The following is a 24286-nucleotide window of genomic DNA, read 5'->3' as shown; positions in this document are numbered from 1 at the left end:
CACCCATACAAAAACTTATATAAAATATATACCGAGTCCAAGTTATATTGGCTTTTTGCACCCTTATAAAACAATTACTAGAATTAAGAAATACTGTAAAAGGTTCACGTTGGTGCAAAATTTGTATATTCTAACCTTCGTTCTCTGTTTTGTTTTGGTATTGAATTGTATTCCTTACCCATAGGGCTGTAATAAGATTATTACATGTATTTATTAGTTGTTGCAGATTTATTGATGGAGAAACATCCGATTTACTATGAAAATCATACAAATATTTGGGGGATTCTTCCATGCATTAAACTGTCAAAAATGAAATGGGGGAGTGTTTCTACCCTATTGAGAAAATTGTATTTAAAAACAATGAGAAACAAAAAATTGAAAATTCAGAAAAAATCCTCACTTCCTGTTGCTTGTATGACAAACACTTATATACTTGAAATAAACAATTACTGTCATAGGGGTGTGCTTGTGAAATCAAAATCATCAATGAAAATTTAAAATTTGTTTTATTTCATACATTAAACATTTACAACACAATCGAAAAAAAAATCACCAGACTACAAGCCTTGTATTTAATTACAGTAACCGATAATGGAAGCTTTTTAAGTGAATACACTTTATCTATACTCCATCTACACAGATGCATTTTCTTAAATGTAAATTGGGGGGGGGGTTTAACATTTACTACATGTGTATATGGAGATTAATGTCAGCGCTGTAGTTAATTCTTCATCATCCCATTTAATTCTTAATAGGAAAAAATATTCTCGCCACTGAAGAAGTTGATGGTACGAGAGTCTTGTTCCATTGATGAAGGCAGAATACGGCGTGGTTTACGCCTGGGTCCGTGAAGCCGTTCAGCCCTCCGTATATTTGTTGCAGTGGCTACAGAATGGGTTGAAAAAGTAGGATTTTGATTTCTTTTAGGTGTGGAAGGCACCTGTTGATCTGATAGGTTTTCTACTACAATAAATAAAATAAAATAACTTAAATAAAATTTAATTAAACTTACCCATAAGGCCATAAATGTAAAATTTGATAATAATATGCTATTCCATTGTACATAACTTGGTATCAGCAAGTAAAGTCATTGTACCTACACTTATAATTTGCATAACGCGAAACTGGTGTCTGTGGAACTGCACTAAATCTGTGATTATGTGGTGTTCTTGTCGGTGTTGGTTCTGCAACAGGAGTCCTTGGAACCGCAGCATCGCTAGAATCTGTGGAAAAGATAGTCAAAAACAAATACAATACTGAATTTATATTGATCTGTTTTCCTTTAGAAATTTGTTTCAAAGATTTACCTGTTGTCCTGTCTAAAGACTGCCCCATGCTTGGAACAACTGCTGCTGGAGATGAGTTGGCACAAGCGTCTTCCGTGGTATACAATCGAAACCTTGGTGTGCTTGGAACAAACTGAGCTGGGGAATTTGAACTCATGGTTTATTTCAAACTGCAAGATAGAATATGTAGTAGAACTAAAAATTTCCAGTTCCGTTGAGAAAAACTTATCAGATTATAGCCCTAAATAATCAGTCATTACATTAATATAAAGCTATGTATGTAACTCTGAGGAATGTTTTAAATATTAAAAAAGATAAAAGGATCTTTTAAAGATAAAATAAAATGTGCTAGATGTTTCATAATTACAGTATTTGTCATGACAAGCTTCAACCTCTTACTGGTCGAAAAGTTTTCATCGGAGCGGGAACGTTAAAAAACATGGCTTATGGTTATAAAAGGAAAATTTTAAATACCGGCGCTTAAAATCAGAGTTGGGGTGAGGGGTTATAGCATGAAAACTTAAGTAAGGACATCGTTCGTTGCAATGTTATAGTATACATATAGATATACTCTATATTTTAAACTCTAACTAGTATTTAAATACACTAAATATCAATATTTAAACTCACAAGTTTCCTTCAGAGACTTTTAAGGAAATTCGGTCTTTTAAATGCCTTGCATTAGAATAAATCGCCAAGGATAAAGACGATAAGAAATAGGCCAAATAAAACGAAGGCGTAAAAAATGCCAAGAGGAATAAAGAGCGCTGTTACTTCTTCAAACGAAAACGTAGCTGTACAGTATGTAAACACCAAAGCCAAAAAGAAAAAAGTGCTGTATTGGATTACTTCCTGTAACATTGTTTACAAATTCAACCCGCCAAAACAAGTTTGAGTGACCATTGTATGACGTGTGCAAATTTGTACCAATCAAGTACGATGGTTTTTGAACCGGAAGTGGGGATCAGACGAGATGTTAGGATAACAGTTAGCAAGTAAAATTTTAAGTTTAGGAAATCGCAGTTATACGGGATTGTTACATTGTCAGGATATTATATGAGAACTTAAAGGATTGTCATGTGACAGGTTTTGTTTTCGGAATTCTGCAAGTAGGCCTAGAGAAAGACTGTAGTCTGTTATGAGTTAATAGGATAACGTGAACACTGGTCAAGATACTGATATTAAAGGCATGTCAGTATCAAATATGTAACATATCTCTGTACTTTAGGAATAAAAGAAAAATCTATGAAGCTGAAGCAAAACAAAATGCATTTAACTGAAGTAAAATAAGGTAAAGTGATTACTTATGTAGTGTGTATATGTGCTTTATATGAAAGTTCAGAAGCTGCTCTATTGAACAATGGCATTAAGTAGCGCTTACTGGCTAATGGTTGCTAGAGATTACTTCTTGAGTTTTATAGGGTCTTCAAGTTGCTTTATAGCAGGGGAGTCGGCAAAGGGGCGGCAGGGGCGGCGGTCGCCGCCCCAATAATTTTGCAAAAAAACAAAAAACAAAATCCAAAGAAAAATGAATTTTAAATGAGAAATATGAAATTACAAAATTTGTAATGGAGATATCTGTGGTCAATGGAGCGGCAAGGATAACGGCAATCTGTGGTCAATGGAGCGGCAATTTGCAAAGTGTGAAAACTATTGTTCATACAGACGCAAATTGGGATGTACCTACCTGGCGTGTGTAAACAATAAGCATGGTATCCATCACTTAACGTGTAAGTTTGCTACAAATTTTTCATCAGGCCAACATTTTGGGGGGCGAGGTGGAGATTCTCTAAGTTTTTGAATTTTTTTTTTCTTTTCAAACGCTGGAATTTGCCCAAGTTCGACCTAACAGCAACAAAAAGTGTGTATGAAAGGGGGGGGGGGGCAAGCAGCGTCTAAATGAATGAATTTTTACATATGGAAACTTTAGCAAAAAAAAAACTATTCTCAGAAAAAGTGGAGAAATTGAGCAAAAATTGGAGCACTCCCTCCTCCTGACACCCCTTATAACAGGCCTGTCATTCATTGTCAATTTTTGATGAACCGAAGTTGTAAGTTATTAAATTAAAGCAAAATACTAAAATACTGGGTAAAAATTACTATTTAAAGCAACTTCAGTTGATTTTTTTTATAATGTCATACATATTTCTGCAATTAAAAATGGAGAGATTTTAAAGGATTTAATCATCCTGTCCATTTTAAATTTCATACTTTTGTAATAAATATTATTCAATAATAGAAAATTATACGTATATTTATCTTTACTTCGTCATAAACCGTTCAATGTTCTTTCTATGCCAATTGGGGAAAAAACCTAGCTCCTAGCTATTTAAAAAATATTCCAGTTTTGTTTTCATTCATACATGTAGTATATGTGACTTATTAAAAAAACATAAAACATTTCTTTTTTCGTTTCATATTTAATTGGGGTTTTTTTAAATCGGAAAATACCTCTAGACTTTTGACTTAATGGGGAAAATATTAAGATTTTGGCAGAAATTTCAATTATTTAGTTTATGTCACAAAAATTTGGTTAGGATCCCCTCCCCCTTTGATCCAGTTCGCCTCCCCAATGTCAAATATTTGCCGACGCCCCTGTATAGTACACCAGACCTGCTTTTTAAAATTTGTTTTGTTAGTTAGTTTTCTGTTGGTTTTGTTTTACCTCAGCTGAGCAGACTCATTTTTTTGAAGACCTCTGACCTTTGATTGTTCCTAAGAAATATAGCTCTAAGAATAATACAGTGGAAAGAAAAGCTGTTCAAATGGAGAAAAAAGCACAACAAAAATGTCACCTAAACATAGAAACAGTAAGGAAGGACAAGGAAATGACATGTAAGTATCTGGACATTAGTGTTTGAGGCCATGTGATATATACTGGTAGAAATTCAGTGTAACTTATATATATGTGAATGTTTTAACATTTGTAGGGGAAGAGAGAATGAATTTCTTGATGCCAAAAATGATGATAGGAATTGGCAAAGATTTATATGAAGGTATACACATGCATCTACTTAAAAAAAAACTTAATTATTTTAAAAATAATGAGAATTTTCTCAGAAAGGGCAATACATCATCTAACTGAGCAGCTTTTCATATTAATATTTGCTTTACCTAAGTTTTCTTCAACAGTTGTAGAAGATGAGGACCAAGAAAAGAAATCCAACAATAAAGCAAATTTACAAGGTAAGAGTTTTTGAATATAGAAACTGTGCAATAAAAAATAATTTAAGTTAGTAGAGTAATTATTGATAAATAGTGATGAATTTAGCATTAAGTGGTATTTGCAATTCTTGGGTTATAATAATTTAAGGATATATAGGAATCACCTAGTCCATTTGTCCATCCATCTGTCTGTGTCTTGTCCAAACCATAACTTTGCAAAGGAGACACTTGGAAGCCCATACTTTACAGAAGGATTGCCAGATAGGATGTGCCTTCATTTTGACTCAAACTCATTTGGGCAAGTTTAAGATCATGACAGAAAAAGCTTTATAATATCATCAATTAGATTGAAAGTTCATACTTTACACAAAGATAGCACATATCCTTCATGTTTTGACCATGACTTGTGGTCATTTGTACAAAGTCAAAAACATTTGCAGAATAATGTGTAAATTATATCTTGTAATGGGGAAACACTAGATGATCATACTTGACTCAAGATTGCTTATGATACAGGGGTGTATCATGACAATGACCCAAGTAAATATTTGACAAAAAGTTCACAAAGTCATGGCCAGAAAAAGATGTATAATCTGTGTTTGTTCTATAGCTTTTTAGGTGATAAAAATTGGAAGTTTCTATCTTAGGCAATCGTTAAAAATTTTGTTTGTTTGATGTACTCTGACCCACATTTTTCAAGGTAGGGAGGTAAGTATTTTTATTTTAAATTATCATACACATCTATAATCTAATAAAATCCACAGACTTTTTACATAGGACAGCTAGACAGATTAATATTTATTGCTGTAAAAACTTTCAATCTGAGTGCATCCTAGAGAAATGATAAACCTTAACTTTAAGAATAATGTGGACAATCTGTTGTTGTTTTTTTTTGTTTTTTGTTTTTTTTTTTTTTACAAATAAACAAATAAGATGTTAAGTACTAAAAAAATGTTTGGATATGAGCGATTTTGATGGGTAGGAGTACATAAAATCATTTACTCATGACTAAAGGGCGTGTCATGACCCAAGGTCATTTGTAACAGTACAAGGTCACTCCAAAAATGTGTAGTTCTCATGCAGGCCATATCTTGTAATGGAGAAACATTGGAGTGTTATACTTAGCACAAAGATTGCTAATGTCCTTAGGGTATGTCATGTTTTTGACCTAAGGTCATTTAGGGAAGTTCAAGGTCACAGACAAAAAAAGCGTAAAGGAACTTGTGCAAATAATCCAAGAAAAATGGCCAAATAAATAAGTAAGCTAAAAATTTAAATCTGAATCAATAAAATTTTCTTTTAAGGACATATGCAACGTAGTTTGAACTTTATTTTCTTTTTCCCTGGAGTTGAAGAGTTCCGACACTGAAAGGAACTGTGTGCTACATTTTAATGTCTATATATGCTGTTGTACACTTCTTTTAAAACAAGTTTGGATGAACAAGACATCTGGAATATATGTTTAGTAATTTTTGTATATTTTTCTTTGTATTATACAAGAATTTTCATCAATGGAAATCTTTTCAAAACCCCTGGTAATGCATGGTGATTTTTTGTCTATGAACATCTGATGGCACTATAATCTTATATTAAGAATATCTTGAAAAAATATCAGTAGGTAAGGTACATTGCGTGTGTCCTTAAACATATGTAGGACTCATAAGTGTGATGGGAATCCAAAGTCTGATTGTCATGCCAGAATCCGATGGTCTTAGCCAAACCCTGTGGGTTTGACATGCCAGTGGTGCAGGAAAATAAACATTTATGATACCATAGTACTGCTGTGAGAAATTGCAATGCCACTCCACACCAAGCTCTGATGGCCTTAAATAAATATATAAATGAATATGATTATGAAATAGTTCACTAGGAAATACCAAAATTTAAGTGCACTACTATTCTTAATTCTCAATGGGTGCAAGGCTAGCCCTAATATCTAGGTGGGTGCAAGACTAACCCTAATTATTCAAAAAGTGTGTAACATCTTGGATGGGAGAGAGATTAACCCTAAGCAGTTGAATGGTGTGTGAGGACTAACCCCTAATCTCTTGGTTAGTTGCAAAGCTATCCCATAATCATATCAGTTGAGTGGTGTGCTAGGACTAGCGCTAATATCTCAAGTGGGTGCAAGCAGTAAGCAAAATCAGTCAAATTGTATGCAAGGACTAATACTACACTGTTGGCTTTTGAATGCTGGACAACTGCGTCAAGGATTGACATTAGAATATTGTGACATCATAAACATTGATTTTTTTTCTGCACCATCCGACTTTGGCTTGTCAGATCATCGCACAAAGTGCAGTGCACCTCTAGGAAACAAGCCATCAGACTTTGGTGGGACAATTGGAATTCTGCATCCGTATCGACTCCTAATTATTGGGGATTAGTGCAGACCATCGGACTTTTGCAAGACCATCACACTTTGAAGTCTTACATATATATACCAGTTAACATGCATGTTTAAATTATGTAAAATCTCCACAACTGCAATCCTATTTTTATTGAAATTATTCATCAAGGATATATTATGCACACACCAAAGAGGACAAAGAAGACTATTCCCCCATACTATAGCACTTTTTATGACTTGTGATTTACTGTGATTAGCATGTCAGTCTCAAGTATTAAACCGATACTCAGATATTTATCACTTGGGTTCAACCCCCCAATGACTCTGCAAATGCATTTCTTTTACTAAGAGTTTTTTTGCTACAAGAATTTTCTGTGGGAAAGAATTGTTTGTCATTGTCATAATTTCATATCTACATGTTTGTTTTGTTTGTTTGTTAGTTATTGTTTAATGTCCCTCTCGAGAATTTTTCACTCATATGGAGATGCCACCACTTGCCGGTGGAGAGCTACAAATTTTGACCTATACTCGGCACTCAGGGCCATTGAGCAGTGAGGGATCTTTTTCGTGCCAGCACCTACTGCGACACAGGACCTCGGTTTATACGGTCTCATCCGAAGGACCGGTCTCCACGTCCCATAGTGGGATTCGAACCCACGACGTTAGGATCAACTCCTTACTCCGAGACTCTAGAGCGAACACTCTAACCACTGCGCCACGCTGGCGACCATATCTACATGTAACTAGAAATATATCCATAGGACATGAATGCCCCGCCGAGGGTATATAAGTAATGCAACATTTTAACACAAATTGAGAAAAGTGAGGTCAAGGTCAAAGGAAAGATCAAGGTGAAAAAATATTGATGCAATTGAATAGCTTATATTAGTATGTATCAGCATATGAAGTTTGACACTAATTTAAGAAAAGTGAGGTCAAGGTCAAAGGAAAGGTCAAGGTAAAAAATATTGATGCAGTTGAATAGCTTTCATCAGTATGTATCAGCATATGAAGTTTGTTAAAAATATCTTGAATGGTTTCATTAAAACTTAGCTAAACACTAATTTAAGAAAAGTGAGGTCAAGGTCAAAAGAAAGGTCAAGGTCAAAAAATGTTGATGCAGTTGAATAGCTTACATCAGTATGTATCAACATATGAAGTTTGATTACATTATCTTGAATGGTATCTTTAAAACTGAGCTAAACACTAATTTAAGAAAAGTGAGGTCAAGGTCAAAAGAAAGGTCAAGGTCAAAAATGTTGATGCAGTTGAATAGCTTACATCAGTATGTATCAACATATGAAGTTTGATGACACTATCTTGAATGGTATCTTTAAAACCGAGCTAAACACTAATTTAAGAAAAATGAGATCAAGGTCAAAGGAAAGGTCAAGGTCAAAAAATGTTGATGCAGTTGCATAGCTCTCATCAATATCTATCAGCGTATGAAGTTTGATAAAAATATCTTGGATAGTTTCTTTGAAACTGAGCTTTGAACAGAGCTAAACACAAAGTGTGACAGAAAGACGGAAAACGGACATGACAAACACTATATGCCCCGGCCATATTCATGGCGGGACATAATAAGAATTTTATTTTATATATTACTTTGGGGGATATCATTTTGTGAGCTCACTCACAGTGCCTCTCATTTTTGAAGGTAAAACAAGTACCTATTAGATTTGTGATTCCCTTAATTTTAGGTTTAGAGATCAAGAAATCATTGGAAGTCACTCCTGAAAAGAAGACATCTAGGAAAAACAGGTAAGTCATCATGAGCAAATACCTCAAATCTATGATACTATAGAAGATTTTTTAGGTCATCATTCAGTGTCATGCGGATGGAATGTCTCTATCTGTTTTCGTCTGGCATTGTATGATGTGCTAAGTATTTGGTTCATTTGATCAATTTTTCAGCTGTGGAAAAACATTTCAAAACTAATTTAACCCTATAAATTTAAAATCAGAAATAAATAAGATTTGAAAAGTTCTAATTCTTTATTAGCTAACGTAAGCTGAAAGCTTAAGTGAGCTTTTCTGGTCACATTTTGTCTGTAGTCCGCCCATCCATCCGTCTGTAAACTTTTCACATTTTTGACTTCTTCTCCAGAACCACTGGGCCAATTTCAACCAAACTTGCCACGAAGCATTCTTGAGTGAAGAGGATTCAAGTTGTTTTTTTTTCTATTGAAGGGCCATACCCTCTTTCAAGGGGAGACAATTAAGAATTAGAGAAAATTTGGTGGTACATTTCGTATCATTTTAAAAATCTTCTTCTCAAGAACCACTGGGACAGAAAAATTAAAACTTATGTGGAGTCATCCACAGGTAGTGTAGATTCAAATTTGTTCAAATCATGACCCCTGGGGGTAGGGTGGGGCCACAATGGGTGATCAAAGTTTAACTTTGGAATACATATAGGAAAAATCTTTAAAAATCTACAGCAAAGTACAGCAAAGAAGCCATGATTGGTCATATTTATATGGAAACATCCTCAGGTAGTATAAATTCAGGTTTGATCAAATCATGATTCCCATTGGTATGATATAGCCGTGATGGGCAATGAAAGTTTACATAGGAATATATAAGAAAAAGTCTTTAAAAATTTTCTTCTTAAGAACAGCAAAGCCATGATTAGTCATATTAATATAAAAGCATCCTCAGATAATGTAGATTCAAATTTACTGTAAACCAACTATTATTTGCGTCATCTTTTATTCACGATTTGTCAGTTTGATATCAATCCGTGACAATTAATTTCTGCGACTAAGGAAACATTCTCTATAAGTACTAAGCCACATAAATGGTTTGCAGCTATTAATATTCGCGAGTTAGATTAGGTTGCAAAACTCTGGGATATTTCTCACAGGCGAATAATAGTTGGTTTACAGTATTCAAATCATGACCTCCCAAGAATAGAGAAGGGCTACAACAGGGGATCAAAGTTATATAAAGGAATATAAAGGATATATATCAATAAAAAAAATTCTTTTCAAAAAGAGCAAGGGCATGATTAGTCATATTAATTTAGAAGCATCCTCAGTAGTGTAGATTTAAGTTGGTTCAAACCATCCCCCCCTTCCTTTTCAATACTGAACTGATTTCTGGTTTTTCCTAGCCAATGTTCTCAGGTGAGTGATGTGGCCATGGGGCTCTTGTTTTCTATATAGTATCTTAAATGTATTAATTGCTATGCAATTGCAGAATTTGGAATCTCTATCAAAGGATTATATTATGAAAGCTCTTCCATTGTAAGAAATTACCCATTAAATGACACTTCATATATGTATATTTAGCTTGCTGATTTCTAATATAGTGCACCACTGAAAAAAAGGTGGAATAAGGAACAGCCTTTGACTTCCACTGCCTTATACATCACACAGACCGATCTTCTAGAGAGTACTCCTGATGTTTCCTCCATTCACAGTATGTCTCTTTCTCACTGAAAACCCTGATCATTAGGGCCCCGCACTGCGGGTGCCCTATAGTGATCAGTCTGTCCGTCCGTCCATCCGTCTGTCCATCCGAGATCTCTTGTCCGGAGCATATCCTCTCTCCTTGGCCCAATCTGGCTCATACTTCACCCACAGAGTGTCTTTGGGTAAAGGGTGTGCAGTGACCTTGAACCATGTTTCTAGGTCTAAGGTCAAGGTCATAGCAGAATTGTATGAAAAATCCTTGTCCGGAGCATATCTTCTCTCCTCTTGATCCAATGTGGCTCATACTTCACTCACAGAGTGCCACTGGTCAATGGATGTGCAGTGACCTTGAACAAAGCTTTTAGGTCAAGGGTCAAGGTCAAAAAAGCCTCTCTGTTTAAATTTTTGTTCAGAGCATATTTTCTCTCTCCTTGGCCCAATCTGGCTCATACTTCACCCACAGAGTGCCTTTGGGTAAAGGGTGTGCATTGACCTTGAACCATGTTTCTAGGTCTAAGGTTAAGGTCATAGCAGAATTATATGAAAAGTCCTTGTCCAGATCATAACTTTTCTCCCCTTTTGGTCCAATGTGGCTCATACTTCACTCACAGAGTGCCACTTGTCAGTGGATATGCAGTGACCTTGAACGAAGTTTCTAGGTCAAGGGTCAATTTCAAAAATAGCCTCTCTGTTTAAAATCTTTGTTCGGTGCATAATTTCTTTCCCTTAAGTCCAGTCAGCCTCAAACCTTACCAATTGACTTAGGGTACGGATCATTTGTGATTTTCCTTCCATATTTCTGATAGAGGATATGCAACAATTTTCATAGAGGATATGCAGCATTCGTGATTTTTGTGCCATTTTTTGATGGAAGGTGTTGAGCACTCGTGCTTTTCGTGCCATTTTTTATTATAACGAGGATAACATAGAAGCCCTTTAGACTCAAACAACACATCCCTTAATAGTACACAAATGTTTCTCTTCAAAATAAACCCTTTTCAGCTACCTTACATTTCCATGTTCATTGCTGAAAGCGGGGCCCTTTGAGATGGCCACCATCTCAATGATATCTAGTTATATTGGGAGGATGTTAAACTGATATCTATAATAATGATATTGGCTACTGGGATTTATGTTGATGTGACAGGGTTGTATGTGTACTTTTTGTATCCATTCATAGAAATGACAAAGAATTCTTGTTGTATGTATAACAGTATTAAATTGTTGTTGACTGAAAAAAAAAAATATGAATAGGTATATATTACTGTTTTCTTGTAAAAAAAAAAAATTACTTAGCACAGTTTAGAACATATTTTATTGATATATAATGTTTCAATTTGGGATTAGACCAATATGTTCTTTAAACTTTAAGAGGGTCCTCTTCAAAATAAGCAGTATGATTGCCTGTCCTTTTTATTTATTTGCTAACAATGATTAGTAACATGAATGTGTATACATGTCAGGGCTGGACATTAACTTTTTTTCCTACTTTTCCATTTGGACAAGTGACAAAAGCAATAACTTGTCCAAACTTCATCTTCACTTTTCCTAAAATTTTTCAATAAAGATCTAATACTGTCAACTGGAAAACTAAGAATAAGGTCAATTACATGCGCATGATGTTATTTAAAATACAACAAACACATAAAACAAAATTTTATCTAGGCTCTCTATCCTGACAACATAAATGCTGTCAAAATAAAACAGAATCCAAACTTCGTAAGACAGTAACGGGCAAGTTCCATGCCTTTGCAGTAGTATGCAATAAGTGAACTTTGATCCCAATCGAGTGTGAACTCAATTACACAGCAATCCATATCGGGATCGAAGTTCGGTTTTATGTACTGTTTCCGTCTTTAAAGTACCGGTAAACTTTCAACAGTTGTTCTTTTTAATATTTAGAGACTTCTTTAAAATGCATCTGTCCAATTGGACAAGTACCCAACAATATTCACTTGTCCGTAATTTTTTTTCACTGGTACCGGACAAGCGTTAATGTTGAGCCCTGCATGTACCAGTATTTTGTATTACATAATTCAGAAAAAATTGACCAGCCTATGAATGCTTTTTCTTATTTTTCTAAAAAGCATGTAAATAAGATTGACATGGGTTGTGTCAATTTTTTTTTAACTCTACTGGTATTTAAGTTTTCAGTTGCCATTAAGCTTCTACAAAGAATATTTGAAAATCTTTCAGAATATTTCCCCTCCTTCATTTTTGATTTGATTGCAACAAAGTTTGTAAATTGAAGTTTAGAAAACATCAAAATACATATTTCTATAACTGTAGAATTGTTTCAAATCCAGATGCTGTTTTCTCTTGTTTTTATTCAAGTACAAACCAGTAGAAGTACAGACTCTTCAGAGACTTAGGGGTTAAATGCAATCTGACAGACTTAGAATTATTATATACAATCATGATTCACAGGGTCCTGTTGGAACCATACGAAGATTAGAACATATTAGCAGTGTACGGTTTTTAGGTTTACATTGAAGTTGAGAAGAAGACTATATGATATATTAATTGTGTTGGGAAAAAGTGTTTTAAACAGGTCTGTCTCCCACCTGCACAAGCAGCACTGTCATCTTGGATATGGCACAGCATTGGATTCTGCTCCCAGAAACCTAACTGTGATTAAAATCATAGCCAGATTGCTCCTTTGACAAATATGTATAGAAAGCCATGTCTAAAATGGACCAAGGTTTATGATGACACAAGATATTGGACAAATTATTAAAATTTGATGCCTAATGAAGACCTATAATGATGAATTTAACTATCTTTTTGAACATTTATCTGTATGAGGCTTAATGCCATCATCATAGATGCATTTATTGAGCTTTAAAATTTTTGCTTACCTGTTTTATTTTACTACAGACTCAGGGGAAAGGTGTAATGAACGTCCTTTGCTGAGTAACCCAATCCAGTTAACAGTGAGTAGAGACTAGAAAGGAAACCAAAAAAAAGATCTTGTTTAAGAATTTATTTCATTTTTTGTTCTTTTAATCTACATGTAAAGTATCAGTTTTTTGTTATCATTCTACTTGCATTGTTATGGTTACTGTTTCTTTGCTAGGTGTCCAGACCAGTAACCAAATTTAACCACTTAACAAGTACACCAAACTGTTCTAGGAAAGAACAGTTAGAGGTAATGTTTGAACTGATTGATATATCCCGGGAGAAAATCCCATTAAACAATTTGCATCAATGGTTAAACTTTGTCTCAGCACATCATAAAGTTATTTATATATTTTCTAAATATGAAAGATGATATTGAAATTTGCCAAGTATAACTACAATTACCATATATACTCGCCTATAAGTTGGTTCCGCTTATAAATCAGTTGTATTTTTTAGGTTATTTTGACCCTCCTATAAGTTGGTACTTTTTGGCAGAGTCAGTTGACAACTCAGATCAATGCTCTAATGTTTTTACCTGTGTTTTAAAGAATATTTTTTGAAATGACACTGATATTTAATCTTTTATTCACATCAAATCAATTTCTCGCCTATAAATCAGACATAGAGTTTTGGACCAAAATCAAACTCCCAAAATTCTGACTTATTAAGACAAGTATATATTGTACATTGTTCAGATCTATTACAGATGGATTTATCAGCCATTCAGCCACTGCTACAAGATGATGAGTTAGACATTCATGCTTCCACAATGGTGAATTCCATGGAGATTGTTCCACTTCATGATAGTGTAGATCTTCCTCCTCCATTAGATGCAGAGCATGTTTTGGCATTAAATAAGGTGCTCTTTCACTTTAAAATACTTAATATATTTTATTTCGTTGAAAGATAGATGAAATGTTAAGCCTTCTCAAAAGCTAGATAGTTTATATAGTTAGATTGCAAAGCTAAGGAAGGGATGGTTTCTGTCTGTCCATTTGTTTGTCTTACTGCATCAGTTCAGTTGGGTACCTTTGTAGATGATCTTTTAATCTTACCGGGGTATTCTTCTAATTTTCCATACATGTAAATCACTCTAATCTTTTGATGTCAATGTTGTATGTTGACTGAGGCTTTAAGGTCACTGATTATATCAAGAGTTTCTCAGACAATGATAGGGCTGTGTATTGAGCAAAATATTTCGATACGATACGATATTTTTTAAAGCGATATGCGATATATTGGATTATTTATTAAGTCTTTCACAAATGTCTTGTAAATGACATTTAATGCATAAATTTTATAAAAACTGGGTGAGTCTAACATAACATGTTAAAATATAGTTGTCTATGTATTTTGTAATAGTTATTTAAGATGTGCTATCTCCTCAATGTTTATTTCATTATTGACCAGTTTTAATTCAAAACAGATAAAAATAATCTTTGGTAACTGAAATTCCCAACTTTTTTACAGAATTATAAGGAAAACTGCCTGTCCGATACGTATTGGAAGTTATTTTTTCGATACGATACATTCCTGAAAATCGATACGTATTGAATATTCGATATATTGACACAGCCTTAGACAATGACCACTTTAGCCCCTAGCTAATAGAACTGGAACTATGGTTTAATTCACATGACAAATATTTTTTTCAGATTATTAAATACTCTAAAATACTAAAAAAGGAGATATAAATATGGAGTTATAATCTACTTATATTTCAACATAAGATACCTGTCATTTATCCCCAGGAAAAATAATCAAAGACAATGAAGTGTTGGTGAAGTGTTGGTGAACTGAAATCGCTGTTGCATGCATGCTTACTTAAATGGGAAAAATGCATGAAATAAATAAAGGTTTCAATTCAACTAGGCCAAATGAAATGTTAAGAATGTTTGAATTGATTACAAATTGAATAATAGACTAAAGATTTCAATTACTGTATAGGGGGAAAATAACTCGCGGTGTTAATATTCACTATATTCACGGTGTTAATAAATCAGTGAATTCAAGAAACAGTGAATAAGTTTTAAATATTCAACCTCAATGTTTTATTTGGAAATTCGAGAATAGACTATGATAGGTATATATACATGTACGTACAATACATGGTCATTCAGTAATTACGAGTAGTACTTGTCATTCAATTATCTTAATTATCACGCTTTATTTTAATTCAAGTAAGCGCTAATAACCTGTATTTTTTGTTAAAAAGCTGTTTTAATAGATACATGTTTCATCAATCAAAACACATGGGTCAAGGGTTTTGATTACCGGTGCGTAACGTTACCACGTGTATTTGTTACCTGCATAAGCATTATGAGCATTAGTATTTATAGAAATTTTGGATTAAAAAATATTCAAATAACTATTGAACTTGCTGAAGATATGGAAGGATATTATTACGTCTACCTACATTAATACATTTATTAGCGTCCAGTGAATTTTTTCCGCTGCGATGTGTATACCTACGGAAATATGTGTACATATGCACTCATCGTAAAAGTATATAGGAAAGTCATTTGACGTTTATAGTCAAAATATTTTAATAACGGCACTTGTTTTGATTAATCATTAATTAACTACTAAATCTAATCATTTTATATAAACCTACCCTGTTCGTGAAATGAAAATATAATGCTGATAAATGTCGTTCTTGCTATACTAGCTATGGATTACACGGATAAAGACAAAGGAGGTAACTTTTATTATACACTGATTCCGCGAATTCAACAAACCGAGATTGTGTCCGATTAGAGAAAAACGTGAAAATTACAACCCGTGAAATTGATCCCCTATACAGTAATTTCATTTTATCTAAGGGCAGATAACTCTAACTGCATAAACATACCGTAGAATTAGAACTGTTTAGTGTGCAGTGTATAGAGGGTTCTTAAATATTCTTTTTTTGTGTACAAGATATTTTCAGTGCTGCTAAATTGTGGGGTGACATAAGCCTTAGCATTTGTCCATTAAAATTGTTAAGTACACAGTTAACTTCATTATTGGTATCTTTTATGATATCATTTTACTTCACAGCTCAGTAAATCCTTGTGTGACACAGGGTGAATTATAATTAATTAATATTACTAATTATCCTTCATATCATTTTCATATACCAAGGTAGTTTCCTAAGGCATTATATTATTATAGTACGTACATGTAACTTGTGAATTCTGTTGTCACTACGGAATTTACTGTGTTCATCAAATCACTGCCTTATTCATTCATTCATTTATATGGGTGAGTGGTCAGTAAGAGTATGAGTGGTCAAAGTGATTTTTCTCTGTCTCTTGCGCATTCATGCCAATACTAATTCTTGCGCACTCCAACCTTAGACTTTGGGGAGGGAAGAGTGTCTCCCCAACACAAATTTATCTTGCAATAATTGTGATATTCAGTCTAGGATTTATGGTAAGAAATAATTGTTCAATTATTTCTTAGTACATGTATTCAATTGTTATTTCAATATCTATTTGATTTTATTAGGTCACCTGAGTCACTCAGGTGACCTATTGCTATCCGTTTTTGTCTGTCGTCGTCCGTCGTGCGTTAACATTTAAACATTTTCAGCTTCTTCTCTGAAACCGCTCAACCAATTTCAGCCAGATTTGGTATATAGCATCTATGGGTGAAGGGGAACAAAATTTTTGAATTTCATGGTTCCTGCCCCCCCCCTCTTGGGGCCCCAGGGGTGGGGCTTAAACCACAAAAATTGATGCAATCTTTAAAAATCTTCTGTTTTACTCCTGGACATCAAGCAATCAAACTGTTGGCATGATTGTAATAAGCATTGAGCCCTCTACCAAAATTGTGAAATTCATGGCCCCAGGGTCAGGGGTTCTGGTGCTACGGTGGGTCTATATAGTGAAAGTGCATTATTTCTTTGAAATTCTTCTTCTCTGCTCCTGGGTATGAAATAAACTAACTAAGTACATAGTTATAATGAGCATGACTGCCTCTTCCAAAATTTTGAATTTCATGGCCCCTGGGTCAGGGGTTCTGGTGTTAGGGCGGGGCTCTATTGATTATATAGTGAAAATGCATTATATCTTTGAAAATCTTCTTCTCTGCTCATGGGTATTAAATAGATTAACTAAGTACATAGTTATGATGAGCATAGCTGCCTCTTTCAAAATTGTGAATTTCATGACCCCTGGGTCAGGGGTTCTGGCATTAGGGAGGGGCTGTATTGATTATATAGTGAAAATGCATTTAATCTTTGAAAATCTTCTTCTCTGCTCCTGGGTATGAAATAAACTAACTAAGTACATTGTTATGATGAGCATGGCTGCCTCTTCCAAAATTGTGAATTTCATGACCCCTGGGTCAGGGGTTCTGGCATTAGGGAGGGGCTGTATTGATTATATAGTGAAAATGCATTATATCTTTGAAAATCTTCTTCTCCTGCTCATGGGTATTAAATAGATTAATTAAGTACATAGTTATAATAAGCATGACTGCGTCTTCCAAATTTGTGAATTTCATGGCCCCTGGGTCAGAGGTTCTGGCATTAGGGCGGGACTCTATTGTTTATATAGTGAAAATGCATTATATCTTTGAAAATCTTCTTCTCTGCTCCTGGGTATGAAATAAACTAACTAAGTACATTGTTATGATGAGCATGGCTGCCTCTTCCAAAATTGTGAATTCATGGCCCCTGGTTCAGGGGTTGTGATGAAGGGGGTTATGATGAGCAAGGATGCTTTTACAAAATTTTTCAAACTTGTGGTCTCAGGAGTTCTGCTGTTTCTCTAAAGGGGGGGGGGGGCTATATTTGATTATATAGTGAAAATGTGTGAATTCTTTGAAAATCTTCAACTAATTGCGTAGTTATGATGATGAGAGTACCTCTTCCAAATTTGTAAATTTTCATGACCCAAGGTCATGGGTTCTGGTGTTAGGGTAGGGCTGTGTTAAGTAGTGGAAATGCATTATTTCTTCAAAAATCTCCTCTGCTCCTGGGCATATTGGAAGCAAACAGAGTAAAAGTTTTAATGAGCAAGGATATTTTTACCAGAATTTTGAACATCTGGACCATTTAGTGAAGTGTTCTGGTCCTGGCCAGGGCTCTATTAATTTGTATTCTATTGAGTGAAGTTATTCCCCTTTGCCATTCACTTTTGATAATTAATCACTGTAGATAATGTATTGGAAAGGTTAATAGAATAAGAGAATTACATGTATGCAAGAACATTTATAATGTAATACAAAAAGTACTTTCATAGTTTTAATAATCAGGTAGACTTGGAAATAATAGATGAATAAAAATGAAACAAAAATAACTTATCTTCTTAAATTCTTCAAAAGCCAAGTGAGGCAAATTGATGTTAGAGGTAATAACATAGACATTTTATTAAAAGTCTGCATGGTAATAGTGACAAATAGAAAGATACTAGACCAATTATTTGGTTGATCATAATCATAGTATTTTTCTTGCTATTGGGCAACAAAGCTTCATTTATCAGTTTATGGATCCAGTTTTAAGGACCTTGGGCCTCTTGTTTTATTTAAATCAACTATTTTCTGTATTATTAGGTCACCTGAGTCACTCAGGTGACCTATTGCTATCCGTTTTTATCCATTGTCGTCCGTTGTGTGTTAACTTTTGGACATTTTCAACTTCTTCTCCAAAACCGCTCAACCAATTTCAACCAATTTTGGCATCTATGGGTGAAGGGGAACAAAATTTGTGAATTTCATGGCCCCTGCCCCCCCCCCCCCCCCCCCCGGGGCCCCAGGGGTGGGGCTAAAACCACCAAAATTGATGCAATCTTTAAAAATCTTCTTCTTTACTCCTGGACACCATGCAGTCAAACTGTTGCCATGATTGTAATAAGCATTGGGCCCTCTACCAAAATTGTGAAATTGATTATATAGTGAAAATGCATTAATTCTTTGAAAATCTTCTTCTCTGCTCCTGGGTATTATTTAGACAAACTAAGTGCATGGTTATGATGCACAAGGATGCCTTTTCTAAAATTGTGAATTTCATGGCCCCTGGGTCAGGGGTTCGGGTGTTAGGGCAGGGCTCTATTGATTATATAGTGAAAATGCATTAATTCTTCGAAAATCTTCTTCTCTGCTCCTGGGTATTATTAAAACAAAGTGCATGGTTATGATAATCAATGATGCCTTTTCTAAAATTGTGAATGTCATGGCCCCTGGGTCAGGGGCTGTGGTGTTAGGAGGAGACTCTATTGATTATATAGTAAAAATGCATTAATTCTTTGAAAATCTTCTTCTCTGCTCCTGGGTATTATTTAAACAAACTAAGTGCATGATAATGATAAGCAATGATGCCTTTTCAAAAATTGTGAAATTCATGGCCCCTGGGTTGGGGGGGGGGGGGGGTCTATTAATAATATAGTGAAAAAGCATAATTTCTTTGATAAAATATTGAAAATGCATTATTTCTGTTAAATAATCCTGTCTGTCCCTTATTGTTAATAAACAAAGTGCATAGTTATGATGAACAATTGTGCTTCTTACAATTTTTTTTTAAAACTTGTGGTCCCAGGTTTTGGTGTTGGGGTGGGGGGGGGGGGGCTATATTCATCATATAGTGAAAATGTGTTAATTCTTTGAAAATCTTCAACTAAGTGCATAGTTATGATGATGATGAAGGTACCTCTACCAAATTTGTGAATTTCATGACCCTGGGACATGGGTTTTAGTGTTAGGATAGGGCTGTGTTGATTCTGTATTGAAAATGCATTATTTCTTTGAAAATCTTCTCTGCTCCTTGGTAAATGGAAGGCAAACAGAATAAAAGTTTTAATAAGCAAAGATATTTAACCAGATTTTTGAACATCAGCACCATTTGGTCAAGTGTTCTGGTCCTGGCCAGGGCTCTATTAATTTGTATTCTATTGAGAGAAGTTATTCCCCTTTGCCATTCACTTTTGATAATCAATCACTGTTAATAATGTACATGTATTTGAAAGTCAATAGACTAAGAGAATTATGCAAGAAATGTTATTGTATAATACAAAAAGTACTTTCATAGTTTTAATGATCAGGTAGGCTTTTAAATAATAAATAAATCAAAATGAGACAAAAATAACTTATTAAATGTTCTTCAAAGACCAAGAGAGGCCAATGTGAGAGGTCACAATATGGAGTTAAAAGTAGTACGGAAGAACTAATACTAGTTTGTTAATTGTCTGCATTGCGATAGTGATCAATGGGGGATAGATTAGAATTTAATGTATGAGTTGTTACTGAATACTAGACTAATTATTTCATTGATCCTTATCACCCTATTTCTCTTGCTTTTGGGCAACAAATCTTCTTCTACCAGTTTATTTTATACTTTATGGATCCTCTAAATTGTTGTATTATACTCAGGTGACCGTTAAGGCCCTTGGGCCTCTTGTTCAAATTTATAAATTTAAATTATGATCCATATAAAAATGTGAGTGATGTGAGAAAATATTTACATGTATTTTAAAATACCTGTTATTCAGGTCACCCTTTTTCTTTATATATTATTTTAACTTCCATACAAATAGAATATATTATACATCGAACCCAGCAGCGGTGTTGTGTTTAATTTTAACTTTATACTTATATACTTGCAACCTGTTAATCTGCTATTAAATTGAATTTTGACATTTAATTTGATGACATTCTATTTTGGGTTACTTACTATCATTTTCATATCATAGGATTTCATGTGTAGGTAAATCAGAATAGACTATTTTGAATAACGTACATCTTCAGACTTTCTTTTTAGTGTGATCTTTGAACAGGTACCGGTGAATTAATTGAAGAGTCATGTTTCTAATTCTACACTGATGCATGTAGTTTCTTTGGATAGGTGAAACAGATACTTTAAAACAGATCACAGAATCCATGGTTTGTAAATACTTAAAATCCCATCATACAGTCTCTATAGTTATAATTACAGTGGAGCCTCATTAATTCGGAAGCTTGTGTTCCCGAGTAAATTGTCCAGATATATGAAGCGTCCAGTGTATTAATGAAACATACATGGTATATAGCTAGAAATAAATTGTTCCCCACAAATTTTGTTCAAAAGGTGAAGTGTCCAGATTATTACATCCAGTGTACATGTATTGTAAATTAAATGCTAGGAGTATTCTAATATTTCAGAAATCTGATGAAAAGGACAGCGACAAAGCAAAAGTAACACAGGGCCATATAAAAAGAACAGTGGCAAATGTTCAAACAAAACACAGAGAAATCTTCAAATTCAAAACAAAAGTCTCAGAAATTGTACACAAAGCCATGGAAATTGCAAAAGTGAATGAAAAAAGAGGGACTGAATCAGATGATGGTAGATTTGATGATGAGGGGGATGTTTTAGAAAGCTCAGTCAAAGCACAAGAAAAGACTAGTTTGTATGGAAAGCATAAAATATCTGATAATGCTTGTGATAAATTGAATGTTTTGGAATATGATGAAGAGCATGATATTGAAAAGAAAGCTGAAAATAATTCTGCTGTTCTTTCCAACAATGATGAATCAAGTCACAATTTAAACGAAAGCAAGCAGAGAAGGCTGTCCTTTAAAGATTTAAGTATACACAAAGAATTTGATTTTGAAGCAGAAAATAATGAAATAATGAATGAATCAGCTGACTGTCACATGCCAAATGACTCTGTGCAAAGCAGATGTAATGTACAAAGTAAACAAGAAAACTATTCTAGAAACAGAAATAGACGCAAAAAAGAAAGTGGTATTTCAAATGAATTTAGATCTGAACAGCAAAATATCCACGATAAAATAGGTACAGAAAATGAAAAAAGAAGTGATTTTTCTAAAAACAGATTGGTGAGAAGTTCATCTTTCCTTGGAAAAGTACACTCTTCCAAATTAAATAAGATTAGGAAACGACTGGATGATGTGAAAAGGTCTGTTCCAGAGGATAGCTTGTGTTCTTGGAAAAGTTTTCTAAAGAAACGTTCAGTAGTCAAGAAGCATGTTTTCTATGGACCTGTTGATAGTTCTAAAGCAGTAGTTGGTATGTTAAAATTTTTCTTGTTTAATGTATTGATCAATACATTTAATGTATATAGAACATTAAGCCATTGTTTGCAGCGATATATGTGGGGGGGGGGGGGGGGGTTGAGGTATGGCTCCTGTTGATGCAACATTGGTTGGTAATTGTTAATTTTCTGTTTGTAGATGACATTTTGAAGAACTTTTTGAGTGTTACATGTTGAAGATATCACTTAAAGAACGACAAATTACAGCCACTGATGTAGCGTTACAATGTTGGATGTTCTCAAAGTAAGTTAGCCTTGGAAAGGGGGGTGCTGTTTAACAGTAGGCTCATTTCATCCAACCATATAGTATTTTTTTTTTACCTATCAGTTTGCCTGTGAAATTGCTATAGGAAGAGCAGTCTTAGAAATTTTTATAATTGAGTAGAGTAAACATGCATAAAGGCCAACAAGTTTTAGAGCCAGAGAATACTGATTTAACAAGGCCGAGTCTAATTAGTTCTACCCTAGATATTTTAGTAAATTTTCTTGAATGAATTTTTGCTATTATATTAATTATTTTAAGATAAAAAAATCAAATGTTTACCATCCCTATTTCTTAGGGGGCCATCTCAAAAGTTGTCAAATTTACTATTGGGCCGTATGGGAATTTGTTGGAAAAGTGCCAAATTATCACTTTTTTCTCATATTTTTTGTATTTCTGTCCTAGGGAATTCCTTTTCAGTCAAATACATGAAAGTTATTGTAAAAAGTCACCAAATTGTGAAATTTCAAAAAATTCACCATCTGGTTTGGTCTAGGAATAATTACAAAGTTTATTTTTTTCAATGCCCAATACCTCTAAATTTGCCATATTGCGGCATACATTTTGTATATATCGACACAGGTGAATTATTTTGGTAAAAAATAACAATGTTAAGATTGCTGGTATGTTTCTTCTAATGTTCTGTCAACAATTTTTAATAAAATGTCCATGGACGTCTTAAATACTCGAGCGAGTCATGCGTCATACTTCAGCATCATGCATTGCTTACAGAACCGAAAACAGTGACGTGAAAGCCATTTCAGCATTTATTCCTAATTATTGTCTTAAAAACACATTTCAAGACCCAAGAACGTTACAGATAATGTAAAATAATGTTAATTTTGTATCAAAATTATAATACTTGGATAGGTGTTATGTTGCACTTACAACTGCATAAAACTAAAAACCTGTGCAAAGTCATGCGCACTCGAATTAGACTCGGCCTCGTTAATTGATAGAGTCACAAATTGTAAAGATATATATTGTACATGGTGTATTTATTGTTTCTCCAAGCAATTGATTTGGAAATAGAGAGGTTAAATTATTTTTTGTTTATTCATTAATGTTGATGATTTTGATTTGAGTTGATGCTTTTTATGTATTACATGTTATTTATTTTGTCATATTGTATTGTATGTATTTTGTATACTGACAGCTCTGTATGTCTTGTCAAAACTGTTCAAGAGCTAATGACAGATTTTATTTTTGGACTTGTGAAGAACCATTTTTCATGTCTCTGTTTCCTTTGCAACATTCCTTTATAGGCAGACTTGAAGTGTTGAACAGTAGTTGAATAGTACATCTAGTGGAATTATCAAAAAAAATTTCAAACTACAATTAATAATTGTTTGTTCTCCGTATTTTGACTTTGAAAATCAAAGTATTATAAATGATACATGCAATTTTGGTCTTGTTATGAAATAACGATTTTTTTTTTTTGAGGTGCAAGGTTGGGTTCAACCAGAGGGTGTATAATATATACATGGTAAATTTATTTGTTTTTAGCTCATGGCAACATGTTTTCAGTGTTTGCATAATTCAAAATAGTTTGTGATATATAATATATATGAAATATTCTGAAACAATGTGATATTACGACTGTAGTCTGTGATAAATACACTTAAATTGTCTTTTTCTTCTTTATCTTAATAACTGTATGTGTACTATAATGTGATATTTCAAGGAGAGTACTTTGATATTTTTATTTACTTTAATTCTATTTCCTTCATTTATATTGGTACTACAATTCTTGAGTTTTTGTTGTGTAATACATGTAATGTTAAAATTTCAAATGTTTACAATCTGAAAATTAAATGTGTTGTCTGTTAAAGGTTTTTGAAGTCTTTTAAATGGGGCAAGGGATGGGTTATTCAGAGTTTTAAATCTAT

At 33.8% G+C, this 24286-nt stretch overlaps 2 protein-coding genes across 2 annotated transcripts; one reads left to right on the top strand and one right to left on the bottom strand.

Moving 5' to 3' along the window:
* Positions 1 to 535: 535 nt before the first annotated feature.
* LOC133183449 (uncharacterized) lies at positions 536 to 2193 on the bottom strand. Its single transcript, XM_061318409.1, has 4 exons — positions 1917 to 2193; positions 1308 to 1456; positions 1101 to 1223; positions 536 to 963 (listed from the first exon to the last, which is right to left on the bottom strand). Exons 2-4 carry the CDS (start codon positions 1441 to 1443, stop codon positions 749 to 751), a joined length of 474 nt encoding a protein of 157 aa, XP_061174393.1. The 5' UTR covers positions 1444 to 1456; positions 1917 to 2193; the 3' UTR covers positions 536 to 748.
* Positions 2194 to 2341: 148 nt separating this feature from the next.
* Positions 2342 to 24080, top strand: LOC133182030 (uncharacterized). The gene is made up of 11 exons (XM_061316733.1): positions 2342 to 2577; positions 3981 to 4121; positions 4217 to 4282; positions 4419 to 4472; positions 8505 to 8565; positions 10118 to 10227; positions 13098 to 13153; positions 13297 to 13368; positions 13828 to 13980; positions 21240 to 22110; positions 22275 to 24080. Exons 2-11 carry the CDS (start codon positions 4052 to 4054, stop codon positions 22310 to 22312), a joined length of 1551 nt encoding a protein of 516 aa, XP_061172717.1. The 5' UTR covers positions 2342 to 2577; positions 3981 to 4051; the 3' UTR covers positions 22313 to 24080.
* The last annotated feature ends 206 nt before the right edge of the window (positions 24081 to 24286 follow it).

The sequence above is a fragment of the Saccostrea echinata genome, unplaced genomic scaffold (assembly GCF_033153115.1).
Source record: "Saccostrea echinata isolate AGI-Se365-2 ecotype Australia unplaced genomic scaffold, CSIRO_AGI_Sech_v1 ptg000009l, whole genome shotgun sequence".
In the NCBI taxonomy this organism is placed as follows: domain Eukaryota; kingdom Metazoa; phylum Mollusca; class Bivalvia; order Ostreida; family Ostreidae; genus Saccostrea; species Saccostrea echinata.
The sequence above is the reverse complement of the archived record's forward strand: the minus strand, read 5'-3'. Positions and strand labels throughout refer to the sequence as shown.